A 25,586-nucleotide genomic window follows, 5' to 3' on the forward strand; every position below is an offset into this window, starting at 1 on the left:
AAAATCTAGAGTTCTTAAATATTCCTAGTAAAATAGATGTCCATATTTGTTCTGTGCACAGCATTTAAGAAAAACATAAACTGAATTTAGTTCAGGGAACTTTACTCACAGATTAAATCAGGGAACCAACCTCACTTCTGGATTATGTTGCGGCTTCTTTAAAACCAAGGAGATTATAAAAAGGAAGCATTGGCAGTTCCAAACAGAAAAGAGTTGGGTTTGGATGTGTTTCTTGTTGCACGTAAGCTATAGATATGCTAAATACTTGACATGATTCACAAAGGTGAAAAGCGTGTGTGTGTGTGTGTGTGTGTGTGTATGTGTGTATATGGGTCTTTGGTTATTCGGGTTTTCTCCTGCGTAAAATTGGAAGTGTCTTGGTGACGTTTCGACGAAGTCTCATTTGTCATCTTCAGGCTGGTGTTTACAGCTTCGTGCTTCTAGGAGCAAATGCTCCTAGCATTCTAGGAGCTAGGAGAATGCTCCTAGAAGCACGAAGCTGTAAACACGAGTCTGAAGATGACGAATGAGATTTCGTCCAAACGTCGCCAAGACACTTCCAATTTTACGCGGGAGAAAACCCGAATAACCAAAGACCTACATACAAACACCCACGAAAACCTCAGAAAACAAATATATATATATATAATATATATATAATGTGCTACACACATCAAGGAATCTATTGTGGGATGACATATTAGCCAGAAAACTAAAATTTGATATTAAAAAAATTGTCTGCCTGAATCACATGTATGTGGAAAGTCACTATATACTGGTGTTCACAATATGCAGTTTTTCCATCCTCCCTGTAATAGTTCAACTCAATATGGATTTCTGAAAATGTCGGCTTAACAAAAGTAAGTAAGTCATCAATTTCAGACACGATTACATAGAGGTGGGTAGGGAGAATTAACTGTTTGCTTAAAATGGCATGAACAAGATTTGTTCATTTATATAAATAGATTTTTCGAGGGAAGGATCAATGTAGTCTTGCAATTCCTTGCAATTAATTCTTGATTAATCATTCAGGGCCAGTTGAAATTAAATTCATCCACTGGAAATAGATAATTGTCTTTTGAATGGCCATAAAGCTCTGCATTTTAGGAGGAAAATCCAACACATAGGTGTGTGTGCATATGTAAGTTTGCTATGTGCGTTAAAAAATAACTTATTGTTGACATTCCCCTATTCAAATAAACATACTTGCTATTTCTCATCACTGGAGGCTTTCCACTTAGCCCCATGTTCTCATATATTTAACAGGTAGTTTTGGAAAAAGGCTATGACCTGCAACCTTGATTCAAAATCACTATAGTACCTCATAGTTTCTGAATATGAATGGGTAAGAATTCAGGGCTACATTCACACCAAGCTGCTGACTCTTTCAGGGATACTAGAAAAACTGACTCTCTAAAATATAGTAATACAAATTTGTGTACATAATGAATTCTGTATAAGCCAAATCTCTTGAGGGTACCTGGTGGAATGAAGCCATTTCAGAAAGGCTAAATGATAAATGGCTCTGCCTGCTTGATGACCCCTCTAAGCAATATGTAATAATTATTAGATGACCTCTATAACGAATCTTGTTAATTCGCTGCATACCAAAATAAAAACCAAGGATTTTTCAGTTCTTTTCTGTGGCCAAGCCCAAGAACTTTCATGTGGAAGGAAAAGGGCTGAAACACAGACTTAAAATGAGTCCCCAGTCAGAGTTTGGAATTAAAAAAAAAAAACACGCTGAAGCTATTAGAGACTTTTTAGAGAAGCTTTTAGAGACTGAAGAAAGTCTCAGAAGTTTCATTAGGCTTAAGTGGCAAACCACAAAAATCGTGAAAACTTAAACTACCTTTGCATTTTACATAAATGTGCAAAGTTTGTCACTTCCCTTCTTCTTTTCTTCTAGACACATTCATCACAACTACAGTAAACTATGATTCAGGGCATCCATGGGGACAGGGTGTCAAAACCATCAAAATGGCAGCTTTGATTGTTTGGTTGCAGCTGCCATTTTGATTTTTTGACACCTGGCCCTTTTCTTCCATCCTGGATATTCTTACCATGATTCTACCTTAGTGGAACCCACGTTATACTTAAATCTCTCATTTGATAACTATACTATTATTATTTCTTTTTCCTCCAGTTTAAACCTAGAATCCTCCAATGCCCCCAAAGATCTAAGCACTGTTAATGCTTGGCATTTAACAAACCTTTCCTCTGCTAAACCCTCTAGGATTAACTGAGGGCTGCTTTGCACAGGTGATTTAAACAAATAAACTAACAAATAGCAGTCTAATAGTTACCCAAGTTTTTGAAAACACTCAAACAATTTGTTTTCTAATAAGGCCATGAGAAGGATGGTTGTCTAGCAAAAACGAGTTCCTAAAAACACAATATTCCACAGTCATCTTGCCACCTTTTTGATTTGGAGTTGTGACTGGGGAAACAAATAGTAGTAAAATATCACCCGAGCACAAACTGATAACTCCATCCTAGTATACAATTATTAAGTATATGCTCCATTGGTATCAATGGAGAATCAGCTCTCTCAAGACACAAAGACACCGAGCCATTCCACACACATCAATATACTGGCATACAAATGAACTAAATCTTCTAATAGTTGTGAAATCAGAGGTAGGAAACTACATACTGAGCCCTTTTGTATTTCCTTCCAGAAATCTTTACAATGCAACACTGTATGGTGCTCTATGAACCTTAGGCATCTTTTAAATTTGTCCATCTGCTCTTGTTATTAGAAAACAGAGAGAAGAAGAGGAGAAAAATGGCTTCAGAACTGAAGCATCCTTATAAGCAGCTGAAAAGAATATTCATAAAGGATTCAGAGATGAGGACAATAACAAGTTCCAGGTCACACTTTGAAAGGAACACATCTCAATGATATTACAGAATATTTCCAATTCTTCAGTTCAGAGGAAATCTTAGTAAAGGACCTGTATACTGATTGTACCCTCAAAAGCATGAATGTTGTGCCTTTTATAAAATCATTTTCTCCCCCCCTTCCCCACAAGACCATTTGGCTGTCTTTTTTGTGCCTGTGTAATTGCAAATAGCCCTGAGTGGCACTTTTTGATGTGCGTAGAAATACTGCTGAGTCTTTATCTACCATCTTGTTTAAGCACTTTTAAAAAAAACAAAACTTTCTTACTCTTCAATACTTAAAGGTAATGTACCATTTGTATGAGTTTGCAATACAGCTGGGTACATGTTCTGGTCATAGATTGGCCAGTGTTAATGAGCACTTTTTGTGGAATGACTTATAGCATCTTCATAGCATCACCCAGCCAGTGCTGAAGAAATATAAAGCTTGTCTTTATTACCGGTATGTTGGCAAAATAATGGGTGGGTGGCTCTAAAATATGCTATAGGTTGAGAGTGCAGAAATGACTTCAGAGGGACTAACTGTAAGATGAAGTCAGCCATAAAATATCAACAACAGTCCAGCTTTCAATTATACAGCTGCAGTCACAGAGTCCTTCTGCCTTGGATCTTGATACCTGCATTGGTACTGATCGGGAGTGCTTTGTCGGTGTCCTATTCTGCCCACCTCATTATAAGGTGGAGCTCTGTGGCCTTGTGGTGGGGATGGTGGTACATCTTGGCGGAGAGGACCTTTGTGCTGAATTACTGGCTGTGGTGGGAAATACTGTGAATACCATAACTCTGTTGCTCTTGGGCCATCTGGTGGATGAAGGTAGCTCCCTTTGGAGGGATGACCTGCAGATTGGCTTGCAGGAGAGTAGGGAAGATCTCTTTCTTTGTGTGCTATCCGTAGCCCTGTTAAATATTCCATTGGTTCTACAGATCCATGCCTAGGAAAAAAAATAGAAAGCGGTCAGCAAAAAGTCTTGCATTGGCTTCATCTAAAATACAGCAATTGTTTTTGGCAAGAAATGTCACTTCCACTCATTTACAAAAGTCCCATAGAATAGAAACTAAAGGTCTGGACTGGTAAAACACAAAGGAAGCCAGTAGAGAAGTCCAGCCTACACATATTGCAGCTTCTTCATCAAAAGGTTCAAGCTATTCACGATTTATTAGCAAAACTGTACTGAAAGCACTTTCTTTTTTTGTAAGAAAGTAAAGTCTTTTTAATAAAGCATGCTTGTGTCTTGTCTAGCCTGAAGGTATATTGATGACTTTGGTCTGTATCCCAGCAACCCATAAGGCTCATGTACAATTCACACCCTCAAAGCTGATTTGCCCATGTTCTCGCATCAAATATGCCAGTCCATAAAACTGTCGAAGGCCCACAATTAGAAATTCTCATAAAAATATTAAAGGCAAGAGGATATGGTATCTGTTTAGTGAGCTAGCTGCCGATAACATTTTTCTCTGTGTGTGCAGCAACCATGTAACCTGTGGGTATATGTATGATCTTGTATATGCTTCTCAACCTGCTTGCATTAATTTATATTTGACAAGATTTGGATCATTGGAAAATTCACGCCATGGACTGCCAGGGAAGAACTGATGATGGGGTCATTCTATAGGTTTTCTTCCCCAAATTTGGATTTATATTAAAAAGGTATTCTCCCTAAAGCCAGGACGAATGATACATGGAATAAAGAAGTGTTGTATCTAGATGTCAACTCTGACATGATGAAAGTTTGACCTATTAGGAACTGTTCTCTGAAGAGTGAAATGCTTTTTCAGTTACAGAAAGAACTCTGGATGTCTTTGAACTGACTTACTGACTGCAACACTGAAAAACCAAAAGAGTTCATGTCTTAGTGCTAGGTTTGTCAGATCCAACATGTCATATTTTCCACTCTTTCATGAACCTCAGATAGTGTTTCAAATGTTGTATTCTTCTGCTAAATTTGTGCAATTCATGTAATTTGTGCAATTACGTTTCATGCATTTGATCCAGTTTGCTAAAGAAGAAAGTGAAGCGCTGGAGAATAGTCAAGGGAGAGCTTCTCCTAGGAGCAGAGATGCTTAGAAAGCATAAGACAAATCTTTTGCATAAGCAAAAGTGAGAATATTATACTTACATAATTTTTTTCTAAAAGAGGCAAGGGATCAGTAGTGGGTGGGCAAAGATTCAAAGTGAATATGAAACAGATGGATGGACAGACAGAAAGACAGATAATCAGCCTAAATCAATCGGCTGCAAGATGAAGGTGTCTTTGCTTAATGTTATGAACCATAGAGAAAGGATTTTAGACTTCCTAGAGAATGACACCAATTATCTCAAATCACCATCACTTCCATGCCTAAAAGTAGACTAAAATTTGGGTCTTCCTAGTGCAGTACTTTAACCAATGCATCACATTGTTTTACACACACACACACACACACACACACAAACACACAACCAGAATTATGTTTCTTCTTATACTAGGAAGGAAGGGAGTTTGTATATAGTTACTTATGTTAAGTAATTTGTGGTCTTTGACTTGATCCAAAGACCGTGCATTGTTAGAGTTCCATCTGGATAAAAAAAGCCTACCTATTAGTCCAAGTCATCTAGAACTTTGGGCTATAGAGTCATTCAAAGGAGAGCTCTACTTCTCCTTTCTAGAAAAGTGGCAGAAATATTGAGTCTCTGTTGGCAGTTTAGAATTACCGTATATACTCGAATATAAGCCGATCCGAGTATAAGCCGAGGTCCCCAATTTTACCCCAAAAAACTGGGGTAAACTGGGGACTCGAGTATAAGCCGAGGGAGGGAAATGAGGCAGCTACCGGTCAGGGAAAGCCTCCCTCCCACAGCCGAGAAGGCTGGCGGCTCCCCCGCCCCGCCCTCTCACTGCACCGGCAGGGCTTCCCCGCGCTAATGCAAAAGCCCGGCAAGTTTGCACCATCCGGTATAATGTGAAAAAAAGAAAAAGAAAAAAAACTCGAGTATAAGCCGTATATACTCGAGTATAAGCCGAGGGGACGTTTTTCAGCACAAAAAACATGCTGAAAAACTCGGCTTATACTCGAGTATATACGGTAGCTTAAAATGGTTCTTTGATCTGGCTTTCTTGCTAGATGTGCAGGTGGAATGTATATTTCCTTTTCGTTTTGTTTTTTTGCTTTGTCAGCCACAGCCATCTTGATAAAGATGGACCTTGTCAGTCATGTCTTAGCTAACTCCTGCTTAGATTACTGTCACATGAAATGTGCTCCCCAAGGGAGCAGGCTTGGCATCCATGTCTTTTCAATGCTATGCTGACAATCTTATCTCAGACGTTTCTATAGTGCTATTATCCCTATGATGTTGGCCACCTCATTAGATTGGAACAGAATCTTTTTAATGACTTTTCTGTACCAGTTATTATTATTATTTTAAATTACTTCAGTAACTTTGTGATGTGCTCAGAAAATTCAGCTGATGTACAACCTTAACTCAGCAGATACGATCTGCAAGTCAATCAATGCAGTCAGAAATTACTCAGAAACTCTAATTAGTTCAAAAGTTGCAGTTTAGTTGCTGCTGTGAAATAAGCATTTTGGCAAACTATAGCAACATAGCACATCCAAATTTAGAGCAGAGAGACCTAATCTTGACCAACAAGTCAATAAGTAAGCAAGATATTGGTTAGGGTTAGGGTTAACTTAAGTCAGGATGATAAATAAAGGAAAGAAAGAACATATGCACACAATACTGGTAGTTCTTGACTTAAAGCATATGTTTAATGACCATTTGAAGGTAGAATGGCACTGTAAAAAGTGACTTATGACCATTTTTCACACTTACAACCGTTGCATCTCCATAGACACATGTTCAAAATTCAGATGCTTGGCCATTGGCTCATATTTATGACGGTTGCTGTTTTCCAGGCTCATGGGATCACCTTTTGTAACCTTCTGACAAGCAAAGTCAATGGGGAAGCCAGATTCACTTTGCAACCGTGTTAACAACTAGCAGTGATTCACTTAACAGTTGTGGCAAGAAAGATAATAAAATGGAACAAAATTCACTTAACAGCAAGGACTACCTGTAGTTCTTTCTTGGTCTAATGTTACTTTCAATCATTTCAATCAAACAACACTATGCACACCAGAACAATTAGACACAAGAATAGTTTCTTCCCGAATGCCATCACTCTGCTAAACAAATAATTCCCTCAACACTGTCAAACTAGTTACTAAATCTGTACTACTATTAATCTTCTCATCGTTCCCACCACCCATCTCCTTCCACTTATGACTGTATGACTGTAACTTGGTTGCTTGTATCCTTACGATTTATATTGATATTGTTCCCTGATTGCTTATTTGTACCCTATGACTATCATTCAGTGTTGTACCTTATGATTCTTGATGAAAGTATCTTTTCTTTTATGTACACTGAGATCATATGCACCAAGACAAATTCCTTGTGTGTCCAATCACACTTGGCCAATAAAAAATTCTATTCTATTCTATTCTATTCTATTCTATTCTATTCTATTCTATTCTATTCTATTCTATTCTATTCTATTCTATTCTATCCTATCCTATTCTACTTTCTATCATAAAGAAAGTATCCCAAATTAGGGGATAGAAAGAGAACCAATTGTCTTGAAATGTGGTTGCAGTAGTGCAGGTGGCAGCAGTAGCTCCCACAACACATGTTGGCTTGTAGTCCATTCAGCATCTCTGAGGGTGGCTTTAGACCTTCAGCACTTGGTCTGGAGTCTCTCACAGCAAACAGGGAGGGCCTGTCTTTTATAATGTTCTGTTTTTAAAGTGAAGAATCTCATGGGAGTACAGGAGCCCTGAAAGTCCAAGGCCTGGAATTTTTCCTCTTTCTCTTTCCACTTTCAACAGGAAACATTTGCACTAAGCAATTCCAGTGGGAGAACGCAGGTTCATTTCAAGGCAGATAATGTTTGCGTGTTGCTTATGTTTGGTGATTTATCCTATGGGCTTAAATGAGTCCAGCAGGAAGAAAAAACACACATTATGTTTCATGTCATGTAAAACAATGCTTGGTGAGTCTGGAGCACAGCACAGACACGAATCGCTTAGACAAATAAGATGAGGGTCAGAAATGTGCAATTTCAGATAAGAGTAGAATGATCAGCAATTTGCTTCTTCTTTTTTTAAGTTATTATTTTGGCATGCCAGAACATGGCATTTAAAAGTGCTGAGCAACAAAAGTAGGTTATCATGGTTTTAACTGAGACTGGTTAGTGCAGGAAGCTGGAGAAATTTCATATACTTCTGGAGTCTTAGCAGGTGGGGAAGATTATGAGATCTTGTAACTATATGAATGAAACATTAAATGTTGCCTCACTTTTTGATAAAATGAACTAAGCAACAAAATAGACTGAAACCATTACTAAAATAGTGAGAGTCTGAATATCCAGAATGATCAGCCTGAAACAATAAATGTGACTTCAGCTAATTTGAGTAAAATAAACGTTTCTTAATTTTGTTGGACTGACAATATTGTTACTATTTTCTTTGCTTTGCTTCCCCCCCTTTTTTTTGTGTGTAGAAAATGATGACTTTAGGGGAATTTTAGCTGGTCTAAAAAAAAGTAGGGATAGTTTGTAGAATAAGACAAAAATAAGACACAAATACACATACTGGCCCTAATTGAAGTCTCATGACTAATCCAGAGAACAAGTGGAAAAAATGTTGCTAACACAAACCTACTGTTTGTTGTGTTAAGAAGGTGATTTACAGAAATTACTTTGATGGACTGTTTTGAGTGCAGGCTGTGGAAAAAGGGAAAAAGGATTTTAATTAGGGTGTTTTTGAAATAAACATGCAGAGTGTTATTTCTCTTACTCTTGGGGAGAGATGAAGCACTATTCAGGATATTAACCCTCTTCTATCCTCCCTAACTTTTATATATATTTGTACTAATTAGAGGACTAATTTTTTAAAAGGTTGTTAGAAGAAATAGTGAAAATTATTGCCAGAGTTCTAAAGACTTTGAAATCTTGCCAAGGCAGCGCCCAACAGCCACAACTAGGCTAAATTGTATGTTTTTATTGAAATATAATTCCTTTTTGTGTAAAATTGTGAACATAGAAACTAAGCTGCTGTTTCCAAAAATGTCACAAAATCACGTTGGTGCTGAAATGGGCTTCTATTCATATATGCAGTCTGTAGTTGTCATTTGTTGTCAAGTTGTGCATTTTCTTTTCTTATTGATGGTGGTCAGCAGTGTGGAAGGGTTGAGGAAAGTGCACATGATATTATCAAGACACGGGAAAAGTGGGGCTGTCACTTTAGCATGGAAAGCAGAGCAATGGCTGTGAGAGATTTATTTTTATTACATTTTATTTTGATTTACATTTTATTTTTCTGATAAAAGAAAAATAAGGAGAGAACCTGATAAAAGTGTATAGCTACAGAAATATAAACATACTTCATGTTTATACTCGCCTTGACTTGACTTTACACAATGCCTTACTTGTTGCTACTTTTTCTAAAGAAACAACGCACATGCAGACTGAGAATTCACTTACATGTCTTTTACTTTTCCCTTTCCAAACATAAGGAAAAACAATACTGCTTTTTCACTTTGCAAAAATGGCTATCTCCAAGGAGGTCCTAATGAATTTTAGTCTTGGCTCTTATTGTTTTTGTTGACTCCTGCAGGCCCCAGAGTTCAGAAGTCCGGTTCATGCCTTCACAGTGACCCATGTTTTGGAGGGTACACAAGTCTCTCAGATCAACAGGGAAGGCAGAAAGTCAGTGACCCATGGGATTCATCCAAAATGTCTGCTGCACCTCCAGCCACTCAGAAAACATGTGAGGAACATTCCCCATAAGGAAAAGAATGAGAAGAAAAACTATCCTCAGGAATTCCAACAGGTCACAGAAGATTTAACAATATGGGAAATTTAATAACCCCAGAGAGCAAATGGAAAACTGATGCAGTCTCCAGCGTACATAATTTTGTCAATTAGATCAGCTGCCCATATCACCTGGCAGTGTGAAGCAAGGTAACAGTGATATTTACCCCGGCAGGTAAAGTGGCAGGTGAAGTTGTTGAAACTGAGCAACAATTGCAAGAGTGTAAAGACAAAGATACTTATATGTGTTAGTTTCTCAGGCTCCTGGCATTTCCCTTCCTTCTAGGAGATAAGCAAGTATGATCCTTTGTACATGCAACAAGGACATGTAACCAGCTATTTCAAAGATATATGTCCTTCTAAAGCACTAGAACAAATAGGGGAAAATAAATGAATGTGAGAATATAGTCTTATGCCTTTAAGTTTTTGGCTCTTTCTCCTAGGTAAGTGTTTAGGACCTTCTTTTCCCTTCCATGAATAGAGGGGAACTATCTGAATAGAGAGACCCTCTGTCTGGGGAAACTGCATGAGCTGAGGATCCTGGTTTTCTAAAGTCCTCATTTATGTGGAGGAGCTCAATTGATACAGGAAGTTTTCCACTGAAAACAGCTCAGTCTCTACAGTTGGAGGGACACAGGAGGAGGCCAGGCTAATCAACTCATCCTGCCTTTGTTGAAAGGAAACTTGGCTTTCTCCCATTTCTTGCCTCTTCTCAGCTTCTTGCTTTTATTATATGCTCCACGGGCAGACACACACATACATACCCCTTTTGTTCACTTCCAGCAACATCTTTTCTTACACATACTCAACCCCAAGAGGAGAGCAGGGATAGAGTGTCCCTCCTCATCGCCTTGAATGCCTCTTTCCAGCTACATGCTTTCATTATCTGCACCTCCTGCTTATTTGCTCACTTTTAAGAGCATCTTCCTCTAATAATGTATTCTTGTCAAAGGTAAATACATCCATTAACAAGGAAACAGTAAAGAAATGCCTTTTTCTTCTTTCAGGTTAATATGTGACCAACTAAAAAAGTGTGGCCATTCAAATTTTCAGAAAATTAGTCTTGTTCAAGGTCTTGAAAATGAAGAGGAAAACAAAACAAAATAAAACACGGGTTTTGCATGGTATTGGATGTTAGCAATAAGAACCAGTCTTCCAGAAAGTGCATCTCAACTGTATCTTTTCAAACTATATATTTCAAATGCTTAAAAGTCATTAAAAAGCAATCAAGTTAAAATGATAAGGTATGATTTTAGCTCAGGCTACAGAATTCAGAAACAATGTTTTGCTTGTTCTGCTTTTGATATATTCATTACTGTATAAAAACCAATCATTTGAACTGGGTCACTTCCCCAAAGGTTCAAAATCAGAACTAGCGAGAGCATATAAAACAAAATCATTAGACAACTGGCAAGGACACTTAGAACTATTTGTATCCCAACATTCAGGTTTATGAGTTAAAAATAATGTAAGTTATTCCCAGTTTACTGCTGGTATAGTCTAGCAGAAAAAATGTGGTTCTTGGGCGGTCTCAGCTCAAAGCCATATCATGGAGTCATGCTGTGGATTGCATTACTCTCTTATGCTCAGTCCTCCATTTTTAAAAGGGAAAATCTGAGGTAATCTCACCAAAGATTATGAAACATCTTTCGTTAACTACAGATGCTCCAGAAATAATGAAGTTCATAGTTCAGTTAAGCCCTATTTCATCATTTCTCTTTAGTAAACTAAAAAGAAAATATACCTCTGACCAGGTGCAAGATTGCAGGTGTCTTAAGATAGTTTCCTTTATTTTTATCACTGGACTGAGATGTGATTTGGAATTTCTAATGCAATTCTGAATCCTTTAATTCCATAGTCAAGTTGTTCAGAATTCTTTTATTCATGTGAGATGTTTATTCTTGATGTAAATATAAGCTATCTCACAGCTTCTAATCTAATATCAAAACTATTTCAAAGCATAGAATAGGGCCTACAGTATTTATTTCTTTTATCTGAGATAACAGTTGCCAGTGGTACAGAACTTGACTCTCAGTATAGAGAAAGTCTGAATCATACAAGTCCTTGCCTGTAGCCCAGAAACAGATTTACACCCTTAATGAGAACCAGACCGCAGAGAACTCCTGTGCAAAATCCAGCACTCTGCCAGTGCTGGTTCCAATACTGGAATAGACACTGATCTTCATTATATGCTTTGCAAAAGTGCTATGTAAGAGGCATATGCTAAGGACATGAGAGTACAATTCCAGTCTTACTCTTTGGGGGCCTTGGGAAGCAGATAAATGTTATGGGCGGCAGGCAGACCTTACACTGCCAGAGATATTCCATAAGATCTTAACCTTCCATAAACAACTTGCAGGTGTCTGGATATAAGTAAGTGTTTTCAGAGAGAGCTCTGCCATTATCATTTTGATGGGGAAGAATGTGTTCAATGATTCTGTCCTGTTGTTCCAACAAGTTTAGTTCTTCTCTATTACAAGTAGCCAAACAGCAGCATAATACAAAGTCAAGAGCTGGTACCTTCCAAAACCCAAGCCCAAAGGATCTTAGACAAACTATTGCACAAATCTCTGATGTCCTCAGTGCTCACAATATTTACTCAATAAGCCAAGTTCAGAGTGTAGAGAGAAGTCCTTTTGTGGGACAGCAAATGCCCAGTAGTAATAGCAATAGCACTTAGACTTATATACCGCTCCACAGTGCTTTACAGCATTCTCTGAGCAGTTTACAATGTCAGTATATTGCCCTCAACAATCTGGGCCCTCATTTTACTGACCTCGGAAGGATGGAAAGCTGAGTCAGCCTTGAGTTGGTCAGGATCGAACTCCTGGCAGTGGGCAGAGTTAGTCTGCAAAGCTGCATTCTAACCACTGTGCCACCAAAGCTATTTTTGTTCATTCATAAGGCTTCTGATCATTTGTTCTGATCATTTGTTAGTAAGGAATAGGTAGAGAATTTGAAAGCGGGATCTTCCAAGAGAAGTTGCGGTCAGGAAATTGGACCTGCATACAGGAACATTTCTACATGCATAAAGTTTATTAGATTAGATGTTTGTGGGTATGTGCACAACTGTACTTATCTAGGGGCAAACCTATTGGCTACAGCTTATTGAAATCAATTTGGAATCTTCAGAATAGGCTGGCTTCTTCTCAAATATTAGTAATTTTAAAATAACATTTAGAGAAGTGGGCCATGCTTTTCACATTTAGAAATGTCAGGGTCCCAAGCTGCTAAAGGAAAACATAGATGCTAAAAGGAAACACATTCTGCTTGTTACTGCTGATGTCCATGAAAAACTCTTGCACCTCATGGTACAAAACAGATGTTTAGTAACTGCCATCCAATCCTTACACATGCCACACACAGACTATTTATGAGTTGCTCTTGTAAAGGTGCTGTCTCCTCCTATTCTTTATCAACAACGTGTGGCTACAAAAATCAGACAATGTAAACTCTTACCATCTCGGCCTCTCCTGAAGCACATGCCATGCACTAGGGGCTGTTTGTATTTCGAGGAGTCTGTTTGGAATTCCTGCCGTGTCAGATTTCCAGTTTCTAGACCTCACATGCAGCACTGCCGCTAAGCAGGATTAGCAGGCTACTAGGCAACATTATATATTACAGGGTTCTGGTTTCTTTAGGCTTTACAGAAGAGATCATTTGGTGACTTAAGATGCTGAGTGGAGAACAAATGTAACAAAATAAAAGGCTTCATACACCACTTCTCTTTCTCAATCTAAAAAAAAAACCCCTACACATGTTCCTTCACTATGCTGGTAGCATAATTTGGATAAGGACATGTTTAAAGAAAATTGAAGAAGATAAGTTGGGCTAGCTTATCTTCTCCTTTGTGCTACTGCAGTTAGGTCCAATTCCACTCACAATCCAGACATCATAGAGTGAAAAAGTGGGCGAGAAATGGGGGTTGCTGCTCTGATTCAAACTATTTTCCTGTCTAACCCACAGAAATACAATGAATGATGCTGGCAGTACTGCTTCCACTGAATTCTTGGGGGATAGTTGATGTCTGATTAGAAGTCTTGAAATGCGAAGCTGAATCTCTGCTAACAACTTGTGATAGGAGCAGCTGTCAAACAAAATAACTCAACCGGATTGCTTTAAGTAGTGAAATCATTCAATTAGAAAAGTCAGTAGTAGCAAACTTCAATACACAGTCAGATTATTTTCTGTGCAGAAGACAGAAGGCTTCCTATTAGTTTTTATGATTATTTTTCCAATAATGTTTTTGTTGCCATGTCTAATTTAGTTAGCTTCTTTACACGTTTCTCTCTTCCTATTTCCCCCACAACAACAACAGAATTATTGGCAAACTCAGAGCTGGGCTGAGAGAAAGTGACTGGCCCAAAATCCCACAGCTAGCTTTCATGCTTAAAGCGGGACTATAATTTATAATCTCCTGGTTTCTATCTATGGCTTTAACCACTAGACCAAATTGGCTCTATTAGGCCTGTAATTTTTTTTAATTTACCTGTGAGATGTTTCAAAAATAAAAAAATAGGGGAAAGATAAATTATAACAGTGTTAGAGTACTTGTCACCTACAGTACAGATGAAATGTAAAAAATAACATTGACCTGGGTTTTCCAATGAACATAGAATCAGTTGTTAAGAACTCCAAAAACAAAATGAGCAAAAAATATGCTGTAATGCTCTCCACATGTGTTTGGAATTATATCCCATTGAACAAAAGTGCTTTGCTTTAGTTTGCATCCAAACTAAAATATTAGTTTGGATGCTAATTAATCAATGAATGCACTAAAAATACAATAACTACTTGAATGAAATGAAGCTCAGAATGTTCAAAATAGAAACATTTTTTCTTTAAGTCGAACAGCTGCTCCCTGGCTTAACCTGAGTATTTTAGAGCTGGCCATGATAATAGGCTATTAGGTGGCTATTAAGTAAATTGAAAATTTAAACAAATTACATGAATGGTCCAATAGATTTTTGGAATAAGCTACAAGGGAAAGTGACTATTGTCTGCCTACCTTTCTTTACATACTGACAATCTTGGGCAATGCTGGCCTCCTTTCTTTGATTCCCTCTTTGGAATTAAATAATTTATTGAAAAACATGCTGCTATTTTGTGACCTTTTCAAAAGCGAAAGGAGCTAAAGCCTAATGTAATGATTAGCTACTTAAATTAACAACATATGTTTTACTATATGCTGTACATTGTTTAATACCATGATCATCATTAACCTCTTGGCATCAGGAATTCTCTTTTCCATGCCAAGTAATCCTGTCTTTTGTGTTGTAATCCTTTTGACCAGGTTTAGAATGTGGGTTCCTTCTTTCTACTCTTTGTTCCTCAAATTGGTATGAGCTGAGATCTTTATGTTCACAAAAAGCATTCAGCCCTGTGGAAAGAGAGCCTTGCATTTTACTGAATTAACCTTTCAGATCAATCTAGAGGTGGGGTATTAGAGAATTCCTAGGTGAAGGAAACAAAATTTCCACCTTGGAATGGCCAAAACCTTAAGGATCAAACCAAAGCAGCAATCCCATCCCAGTGGATTGTTGGCTTGAATTATGGACTTTGTTTAAAGATGGAGAAAATGCTTGATATTATTGAGGAGAGGCAAGCAATTCTCACAGTAGCAAGAAACTGAAATAAGGTCTGGTATCTCATATTTAGTTCTAAGCAGCTGCAGTCAGTGACAAGCTGTTAGAATTTGGGTATCCTGGTTTACTTATTTCCCCAGCTGTCATCCCACATTATTTTTCTTCATGGAAAAAGAAATTTGCATGATCCTAATGAAATCTAAATATAATAAGTAAATATATAAATGGAAAAGTACAGACCTAGAAAGAACAAACTGGAGTCCAGCTTGCATCAGATGTGTGATTAATGTTAATGAGGCACCTGATATCAGAAACTAAGGAGAACAGGTCTGAAGGTGAGCTTGTTAGTAGCTGGCAAGATTAAGCCTTGTTAGTGCATTTAAAATAAAATTCTCTGATACTCTCTAATGAAAATATCCTTCTCTAGTATGCATTGAGAAAGCCAGCAATACTGGCTATAAGGGGAAGGGGGTGTACTGCAGATGAGTTACATATTTAAAAACTGCTTTTTGCTAATGCTTTCCCTACAATGCAGAAATTTTAAGAGTATGTAAAACAAGTTCACATATAAAAACACATTTTAATCAGTTCCTATTTTGTACATGAAAAATCAGCTGCACTTTTAAAAGAATTTTCCATAAACAATAGAAGCCATTAGCAGATCTCCTTAAGTTGTAACAACTGGTACAGAAGATTCTAGCTATTTAATTGTTGGATTATTATTATATTTATTCATATAAAGCCTGATTTTTAGAAGATGGATAAAATACTATAAAAGGTTATTAATATACTACAGAACATTTTAAAATTATCTTTTATCTTAATTAGAGCATTCATTGGTGTTTCCTCCTCAGTGCTCATCTGCCCTATCATTTTGCAATTATTCAAAAAGTTTCACTGAACTTAGAAGAGTTAGTTACTTAGAAATTTCCTTCAATTTTAGACCTTAATTTCCAAATATAGTAATTAAAGCATATTTGCTAAAACATCTCTATTTCTTGTCATACTTAAAGCTCAAAACAAAGTTCACCATCTTTGTTTAAAATATTTTTTTTCTTTTCATTAGATATTGCACTGTGTATGCTTACCTATAGTTTTTTTTTTTTTAATATAACAGAAATAATAGGCCATTATTTCTAATTCATGACATTTATCTGCTGGGTTATATAAAAGTGGTCAGTAAGAAGGTACTTTGAGAAGAAATACTTGATTTTATATTATGGCCCACCATGTTATTGCTATTTTCCCAATTTTGGAATGCTCCTCCTAGTTATCCACATTCCCTAAATTCAAGAAAAAGCCGTTCCAGTGAATATTTGTAGCAAATGCTACGAGGAAACAACCATCAACTGTCACCTTTACAACTTGCTTTGGCCCAAGGATCTCTTCAAAAAGAAGAAGAAAAATCCAAAGCTTGAATAAGTGACAAGGTGATGATGATGATGATGACGATGACGTTTTCTCATAAGATAATGTTCAGATAGTACATTGAAATGTTCATTGTACATTGAAATGTTCAGGATGGGAGGCACCCATTTATATTTTATAATTAATTTGTTTATGGATCTTAATTTGTAGTTTGTTAAAAAAACAAACGAACTGCAATCATTAGCAATGATAAATTGGTCTTAATGATGATAAATACCAACTATCAATGGTACATGATTGGTATATATAGGTTCTCCTTAGTCACCAGTATTCACCTGTGCTAAACAGAGAGTGCAACTGGATGTTTCCTGCTTTCCTACATCTATCGAAGAGTTAACTTCAGACTGCTGCATGGTTGGAATGTAAATGCAACTCACCAAGTGACCGTAAGTATTTTGAGTACTTAGAGAACCTCGTAATCCTCCTCCAAATATTGTTGGGCAACAGTATGATCTGAAGAAAAAGATGTGTTTTGTATGTATTTTTACAGGCAATCATGCTGTGGTTGGTCTTCCTGTCAGGTTGCTGATATCCACAGACATCCTCTCTCTCTTCCTTTCCACTCTTTTTTTGAGGACGATTAATAGCATTTCTCACCACTCTTCCTTCCTCTTTCTTTTTTTGATGAGAAGCTTCTATCCTATCTCTGAATTTTGCATTGTACCATGGTGACTATAAAAGGTTAGGAAATTTAGGGGATGGGCACAGCCATTCAAAGGAAAGTACATTTAAATAATGTATTACTATATTACTTGATGATGTAGTGATATACTACTTTTGGTGATGTACAAGTAGTTGTTCACTGGATGCTTAAGATATAATCCATTTTATTTCAAGAGGGTGATACTACCACCCCCCAAGCAATCTCTGTTAGCTGATTTAAGCCATTTTTGACATAGGGATGGAAATTTTATCCTTAGCAAAAGATCTTGGAATGATAAAATTGGTAGCATGCATGTGCTTCTTAGTATGTTTTGAATACTAAACTCATCAAAAGCACGAGAAGCATTAATCCTAATTAGTGGGAATGCTAATAAAAGAATTTCATGTCACACTGTTGATGTGCTGTTCTTAATTACAGTTTCTCATTCTTTTTCATGATTAAAGATGACTTTGTTCTAAAAAGTACAAGTACCATCTCTCCTAGAAATGAACTTTTTCCCACTTGTGTTCCTGATTTAAAGGGATTGATCAGACCATATTATTTGAGTGATGTTTAAATTTCATTGCTTATGTATTTGTTTATGAGCTCAATTTAAACACTGGTTCTTACTGTTAAATGTTCTAAGTATGATACTTTGAGGATTACTGAAATAAATAAAATAGAAAGAACGTTGACTGGATTGTATGGTTTTTATTAACCTGCCTGTATAAGATAAGCATGTAAAGCAACTGCATTATTCAAGTTTCAAAAAAGTTTCTCTTTTCTATGTTGTTTCCTTGTTTAACGTTTTATAAATTCTGCATTTAATTATTCCCAAAATTTTAAAATAAATGAATTCAACACTCTATTATTTGTACATTTGCACAATGCATTTGATTTATTTCAGGATGATCTGTCTATTGCATAAACCCACCCACCACCTAGCACTCCAGGAGGCATTGCCAACTTTTGACAATAAACAAACACAATTTGTCATCATGATTTTAGTTTATTTGGGGGATGGTGGTTAAACACTGGCTTTTCATTTCTAAACCTACTCCCCGCCAGCCCTTAGTAAACCAAAAGAATATGACTAGTGTTCTCATAATGCTTCCATGGAGCTTTCTGCAGCCCTTCGAAAAATGGGACGGTGAGTTGTGATCATCAAGCTTCCACAAGTTGCCCATTACTATATGAACTGAAGAAGATATATAGAGCAATTCAGAAGTAGAGAGGTCTTATTCCCAGATAAATCAAAATAGCAGTCTTAATGATTAACATCATAGAATTAGAGTATTTCTATGAAACTGAGTAAACAGAGTTCTGAACTCTTTTTTAATTATTCACTTAACTTTCAGATGCTTCTGTACTGTGTACATGATGTTCATTAAACTCAAGCTACTGTGACCAATTAAGCGTAATATATAGCTGTTTCAATGTGCAAACTATTTCAGTGTAGTATCTGTTATAAGTATAGATCAATATTCTCTAATGCAAGTGAGAAATGTCTCTGCACAAACAAAAGAGGGTAACATTTTCTTAAACTGACATCTCTCACAATTTATAGAATACTGTTAATTTTTATTTAATTTATATACAGTAGCTGGCCTTCTAACAAGCAAGTGATTCTAGGTAAAGTACAATAAAACTGAAAAAATAAATATCTAAAATCATTATCATTAATGATTATTAAACATTAAATATTAAAAAAAAACTATAAAACCAGCTAAAACAAAATGAATAGGCAAAATGATGTTAACAGTAATAGAGTCACTCATCAGTTCACTAGTCTCCTGGGTCCTCAGGCCTGCTGGCATAATCAGACCTTAAGGGACCTTTGGAAACCTAGAAGCAATGAGACCATCCTTACCCAAGGAAACACAGGAAGTTTCCAGTGTGGGGGGCACTACCTAAGCACTCACCAAATGTAGCACCCTAGACAACAAGATCCATAACATACCCATCTATTAGATTTGGTGAGAAAGGCAGATGAAGTTTAGAAGGCCTATTAGTTTGGGGAATACAACAGGAGCAGGAACTGGTCCATGTAAAGTTTCACTTATGATGGCATGGATTTACCTTTTCCCCTAATATGCAACCTGATGCTTGCCTAAAGCAAACAGAATCTCCAATCATAGCACAAGTAGAGTATAAATAATATTTTAAAACAAAATACATGCTTTAAAAATCACAGATGGGAAAATTAGAGCGTGTTGCTTTTAGAAAAGTGTTTAAAAATCTTCAGCTGATAATATGAACTTATTTTTGTTCTTGCCAAGAAGCTATTAGTCTAGGTTCCAGTCTCTGAGGGAGGCAAACTGATGTTTTTTCCCCTTCTGTAAGGTAGCCACATAAAGTGAAAGAAAAGAAATATCTTAATTTTTAAAAAATTAATACATTAGCTATCCCCAAATAATTGTTGTTGTTACTAAAATTTTATTATAGGTAGCATGCTACCTATTTATTTTACAAAGTGTGGATCAGCAAAACATGAATCCTGATGAAAACTGGAAATAAATCCACTTTTTCCTCATTCTTGAATACAGCAAGCAAAAGACATAACTAGACATACAATTTCCATAATTCTCCTTCCTTTTCAATCAATCAATGAGCTGTAAGGTTATATTATTGTAGTATTATATTGTATGTGCCTTCCCCTAAATATTTTTTCAGTAGGTACTACCGTAATTGGAATTAATACTCTAAAACTCTTATGCAATACTATAATGTTGAAGTATCTGAATAAGAAAATTGCTTATCTATTAAATATTTTGTATTTTATGTACAAGGGGGTGTAATGGCTTAGCGATTAAAGACTTGTCAGCTGGAAAGCTGACAGCCCAGATTTGAGACCTGAATGCTGCACAATGGGGTGAACTCCCATTACTTGCCCCACTTAGCAGTTCTAAAATATGCAAATAGGAGAAGATTAATAGATACCATTTCAGTGGGAAGACAACAATGATCCATATGCCTTTGGCATACAGCTATGCTGGTCACATGACCAGAGAAAATGTTTTCGGACCTGGCTTCCTTGGCCAAAAAACAAAGATAAGTACTGTGCCCAGAGTCGGACATGACTGAATAGGAAAACCTTTACTTTTTTAAAATTTTATGTACATAATTCTATGTGTTGATTACAGTATATCTACCTACCTATCTGTATTCTATAAATTAATAGTAATATTAATTAATAGTAATATTTAACTAAAAGAGAGAACATGAACAAAAGAAATGAACAAGCATAAGCTCTTTTATCTTTGTCTCAAAATAAGATGCCATGTCCTGTGTTTTTTTATATTTGGAAGACGACACTAAATTGTGAAATAAAAATAAAAATAAGGCTTTATAGACAGAGAATTGAGCTGCAAAATGTATACATAAATCAGAATATAACAAGAGTTAACAGTTCTAAACAATAAGTAAACATCTTCTGAAAAAGTAGCAAGCGTTGATTCTGGATTATTAAAAGGTACCATCTGCTTGTTGACAGATGAGAAACAGGATGGTAACAAAACTAAATGGTTGTGTAAAGCAATCTTTGTGTGATTCAAACTGATTTTAAATAGGGAAAATCCTCTGTTTTATAGGGTGCATAATCTTAACAGGCTTAAAATAGCTCAATCCACTGTATTATTTGTCTTTTAGGGGAAAAAGAGATTCTTTGCATATAAAAGATCTACACAGAATGCTGAAAAAAAACCCTGGTCTGATATGTTGAGGAATGATGGAACAGTGAGTTAGATAAGCCACTGTTGTGATTCGGTATCCAGAGAACCTCTTAAGTCCCCATCCCACCCCCTTCGATTGCACTGCCATGAGACTGCTGTGTCACTTTTATGACTGGTGAGAAGGAGAATGTGGAGCAAACAACATTCCTTAAGAACTATTTCCTGCTCTGAAGAATATTCCTATATTGCTTTCCCTCTGCTTTGATTTGTATTTATTGTCAAGTTGCTATTGATTTACAAGCTATAACCTTCTATGTGTTATATGTAACACACACAGTTTTCCTGCTACGGTTGATAGAAAGGTAACCTTGTAAGAAAAACAAAAGAACAGAGAGAAAACAAAAACAGAAAAACAAAACCAACCCTCATAAATTATTGGGCTACAAACAAACATGTAGTTCAGATTCTAAGTGCACAATCCTATGATCATAATCTAATACAAGCAGAATTAGGAACTTTCTCCACAGCCTTCTCTGAACAGCCCAGGGATTAACAAAGCTGATTCTACCATTCTTTATAAAAGTTTATAGCTTTTGCTACCTCCACATCATGAAAGAAAGCAAATTCAAGAATAGTTTTATCTGCCTGTCTGTCTATAGGACTGCCTATCTCATACAATGATTCTAAGCAACTCATAACAATCCATAAAACATTGTTTAAAACATGCACTTCCCCCCAGATGCCAGTCCAAATGTCTTCCCAGATCAATCCCCCAATCCTAGCCCAATGCTAGTAGGAAACCCCAGGTCTTCATAGTTCTCCAGACAGCTCAAAGGGTGGGAGGCTGTTCCAAAGGATTGGGGTAGCCAATGAGAAGGACACTTTCCATCCATTGGCAACATTTAAGGGGAGGGGTCCTGCAGCACACCCACCTTATTTAATCTAGTAGGACAGGCAGATACCCTCAAGGAGAGACGATCCAACAATGGTCTGCGGTCTGTCAGTGGTGAAATCCAATTTTTTTTATTACCAGTTTTGTGGGTGTGGTATGGCTTGGTGGGCGTGGTGTGGCGTGGCATGGCTTGGTGAGTATGGCAGGGGAAGGATACTGCAAAATCCCCATTCCCTCCCCATTCCTGGGGGAAGGATATTGAAAAATCTCCATTCCCATCCCACTCTGGGGCCAGCCAGAGGTGGTATTTGCCGGTTCTCCAAACTACTCAAAATTTCCGCTACTGTTCTCCAGAACTTGTCAGAACCTGCTGGATTTCACCCCTAGTCTTGTATTGTAGGGCTTTAAACATAATAAACATAATAAACAATAGGGCTTTAAACATAATAATACCTTCAATTGCTCCCAGAAAGCAACCAGAAGGCAGTGGTGTTTTTCAAGAGCCAAATGTAGCTCACAGATGGTCTGCACAAATGGAAGTTGCTAAACTATGTTCCACACACAAGTTTAGCTCAGAATTGATGGTTTTACAAAATTGTTTCATTGTTTTAATGCTACTTCAATGTCTGACTGCTATGTAGTCGGTGTGGATCAAATCCAAAATTGGCTAATGTCCAATGCTCAATAACTTGTAAATAAAAGTTAGGAGAATATTGTTTACATTCATCTCAAGGCCTGCAAGTATTTGAGCTCATATAAGACTCTCCTGCCTCCCTCAAAATGGCTTTTCTACTCAGGAACGTTCTGGGTCATACAAAAAGGCTTCTTCACAATTGCAGGTGGGTTCCTCAGTCCCTCAAATTTTTCCCCTCTCCCCCCCCCACATGCCTTTTATTTATTTATTTATTTTTATTTTATTTTTTTTTAATTTTTATTACCTCAGCTCTCTGACAGACATCCTTAGCAGCTAATGCAGGTCAAGCCCCCAATGGGCTATTTCAGAATGCTCGGAGATCGCTAGATAAATGTAAGATGATCTTTGGGTTTTTTGTGCTGATTCCGTTTTAATGAGCAATGGGAATAATTAAAAGCTAATGATTCTATATGACCTATTTTTTTCTTATTAGATTTGGGATGCTATCACATCAAGTGCAAAATGTTTGTTTTTCACATTTATTTCTCACATTTGTTTCTCAACTATTTCAATAAAAATAGTTCTTTTATACTTGGGAAAGAATATTGTTTTCTCCCAAAATGGAAATTGATAATGTCAAATGCTATCATATAATACGATTGCTGCTGACACTTTGATTCAAGTGAAAAAAATAAAAAGGTTGCATTGAGTTTCAACCAAGAAATCTTACTGAGATTACTTGTGCTGGCCAAAATTTGTTTCTTATCTATAGCTTATTTCCCCAGGAAATGCTTCCATTTGATGTCCCATGACACACTCCAGATTCCTTGGATGCTCCTTGTATCAGGAGTCACTCTGATTCATATGTATTTGATTTCAACTCCACAGATGATGGTATGCCACTAGTCTCTAGAACACAGCCTAAAAAAAAAATCCTGCTGAATATGCAGTCCTCATTCTCGGTATGAAATTAACTTTGAAGTGGAACACAACTGGTAGGCAGCTCATTTTCCTCAAGGATAACACCCTCCTTCCTCTCACTTCCGATGGCTGTTATATCGTGTTGAGAATGTTCTGCTGTTTTTTCAGCTGTTGAAAAGTACCGGATATCAATTACTTGGTGCAGGGAGGATGCCGGCCTGAATAACTGCTCTTCATTTAATGTTATTTCTCACTTCCCTGTCAAGGGTTCTGCCATGCAAATGCAGCCTTCCTCCACTCCTCTTGGATCAAGGCTTCATGACTTCCCCTTCCCTTTTATGACATGGTTCATGGGGGAGGGGGGAAATTAACTCTTTAAAAACTAACATTTACTCAAGAATCATACCAGACTGCACAGATTTCAATCTTCCAGGACAAAATCAGAAGTGAAAAGCTACATTCATTTTGAAAGGGAGAAAGTTAATAGTAAGGGAGAAAATATTAATCATGTGTAACTGGATCAAATGGCTTTTGTAATTTTTCACAGACAAATGGAACAGCACACAATCATATGTTGCAGACATTATAGACTTTTCAGCTTTTATTAATTTGTACCAATTATACAACGCCATACACAAGTGCCCTTAACATATTATAGCACAACATTGAGATTACAATTTAAACCAAATATTTCCCTAAAAGCCTGAGAAAAAAAACCAGAAGGTCCTAGTAATTTTAAACTCATGGAAACATTTGAAATTCAAACAACCAAATTCTGATTTTACTTTTTGTCAACTTTTGTATCAGGTCTAATGGTCAGGATGTTGTCCAATCTATTCTGATGATGGTTCACCATGTCATCTGGCATTCCATGCTGCTTTTAATCCTTCCCTCCCCCCTGCACAAAGCCCCTTTTAATATAGATTACTATTTGGGGGAAGGAGAAGACAACAGCCAGAGTAGTGTAATGGTTAAGGCATCAGGTTAGAAATCAGGAGACTGCGAGTTCTAGTCCTCCTTTGGGCACAAAGCCAGCTGGGTGATCTTGGATTAGGCACTCTCTCTCAGCCCTTGGAAGCAGGCAAGGACAAACCACTTCTGAAAAATGTTGCCAAGAAAACCTGATTCAGGCAGTCTCCAAGAATCGGACGTGATTGAACAGAAGAATATTGGGAAATATTTGGGAAGATCCGTTTATTTCACAACTAAATATTAAGCTTTGAAATGAGAATCAACCAATTGTTAGAAATGTTGCAAAAGGAAAGCAGAATTGGCATAATAAGGTTGTTGTTACTCAAGCAAAATAGTAATTGATTTTTCCCTCCCTGTCATAATATATATTAGCTGAATTTAGTGGCCTTTGAGGGAGATTTTATTTCAAATCAGTGACTGGGCAAAATTAATCCATACTGCTATAATATCATCCTCCTGTTCCCATAGGAAGTGAGCCATCCAAATCTCAAAGAACTGAAGTGGGATTGGAGAGTAATATTTACTAAGACATACAATACATCATTTGTATTTGTTGTTTCCTCCCTTGCATTTCTCCAAGAGTTGCTATTCATGTAGGATGAGCTCATCTACAATCTTGTCCCTTCCAGCATCTGCCCTTAATTTTGACCAAAGGGAGGGTTGTCTCTGGGTAACCCTTATTTGGAGTCAAGACATTCACATGCAATATAGTGCCCAGGAGATAATCTAGTTGGAATCACACTAAGGCCATATACTAACATATCCATCTTATGTTGATGAGATTTGGAGTGGTTGACGTTGGTTCAGTATGTTGACTGAATTTAGCCCTTGTAAAATATGGTTTATAGCTTAGTACTAGACAATTTGTGTCCTGTTCAGTCATTGTTTCAGAAATATTTCCTTACATAAACAGGGAAACAGAATGAGCATAGGTGGGCAAAAAAGTAGTGGGAGTGGAAGCAACTCCTTCCTTCCTTCCTTCCTTCCTTCCTTCCTTCCTTCCTTCCTTCCTTCCTTCCTTCCTTCCTTCCTTCCTTCCTTCCTTCCTTCCTTCCTCCCACATGAAGTTTAGACTTCCTGCCAGC

At 37.0% G+C, this 25,586-nt stretch overlaps 1 protein-coding gene across 2 annotated transcripts in view; it reads right to left on the minus strand.

Moving 5' to 3' along the window:
- Positions 1–515: 515 nt before the first annotated feature.
- PARD3B (par-3 family cell polarity regulator beta) overlaps positions 516–25,586 on the minus strand; it is a 603,755-nt gene continuing 578,684 nt past the window's right edge. For both annotated transcript variants that reach the window (XM_058186680.1, XM_058186671.1), the window contains one exon: positions 516–3,836. In XM_058186680.1, the coding sequence (XP_058042663.1) occupies positions 3,476–3,836 (361 nt within the window). In that variant the 3' untranslated portion in view covers positions 516–3,475. The remainder of the gene's footprint in view (positions 3,837–25,586) is intronic.

The sequence above is a fragment of the Ahaetulla prasina genome, chromosome 1, assembly GCF_028640845.1.
Source record: "Ahaetulla prasina isolate Xishuangbanna chromosome 1, ASM2864084v1, whole genome shotgun sequence".
Classification (NCBI taxonomy): Eukaryota; Metazoa; Chordata; class Lepidosauria; order Squamata; family Colubridae; genus Ahaetulla; species Ahaetulla prasina.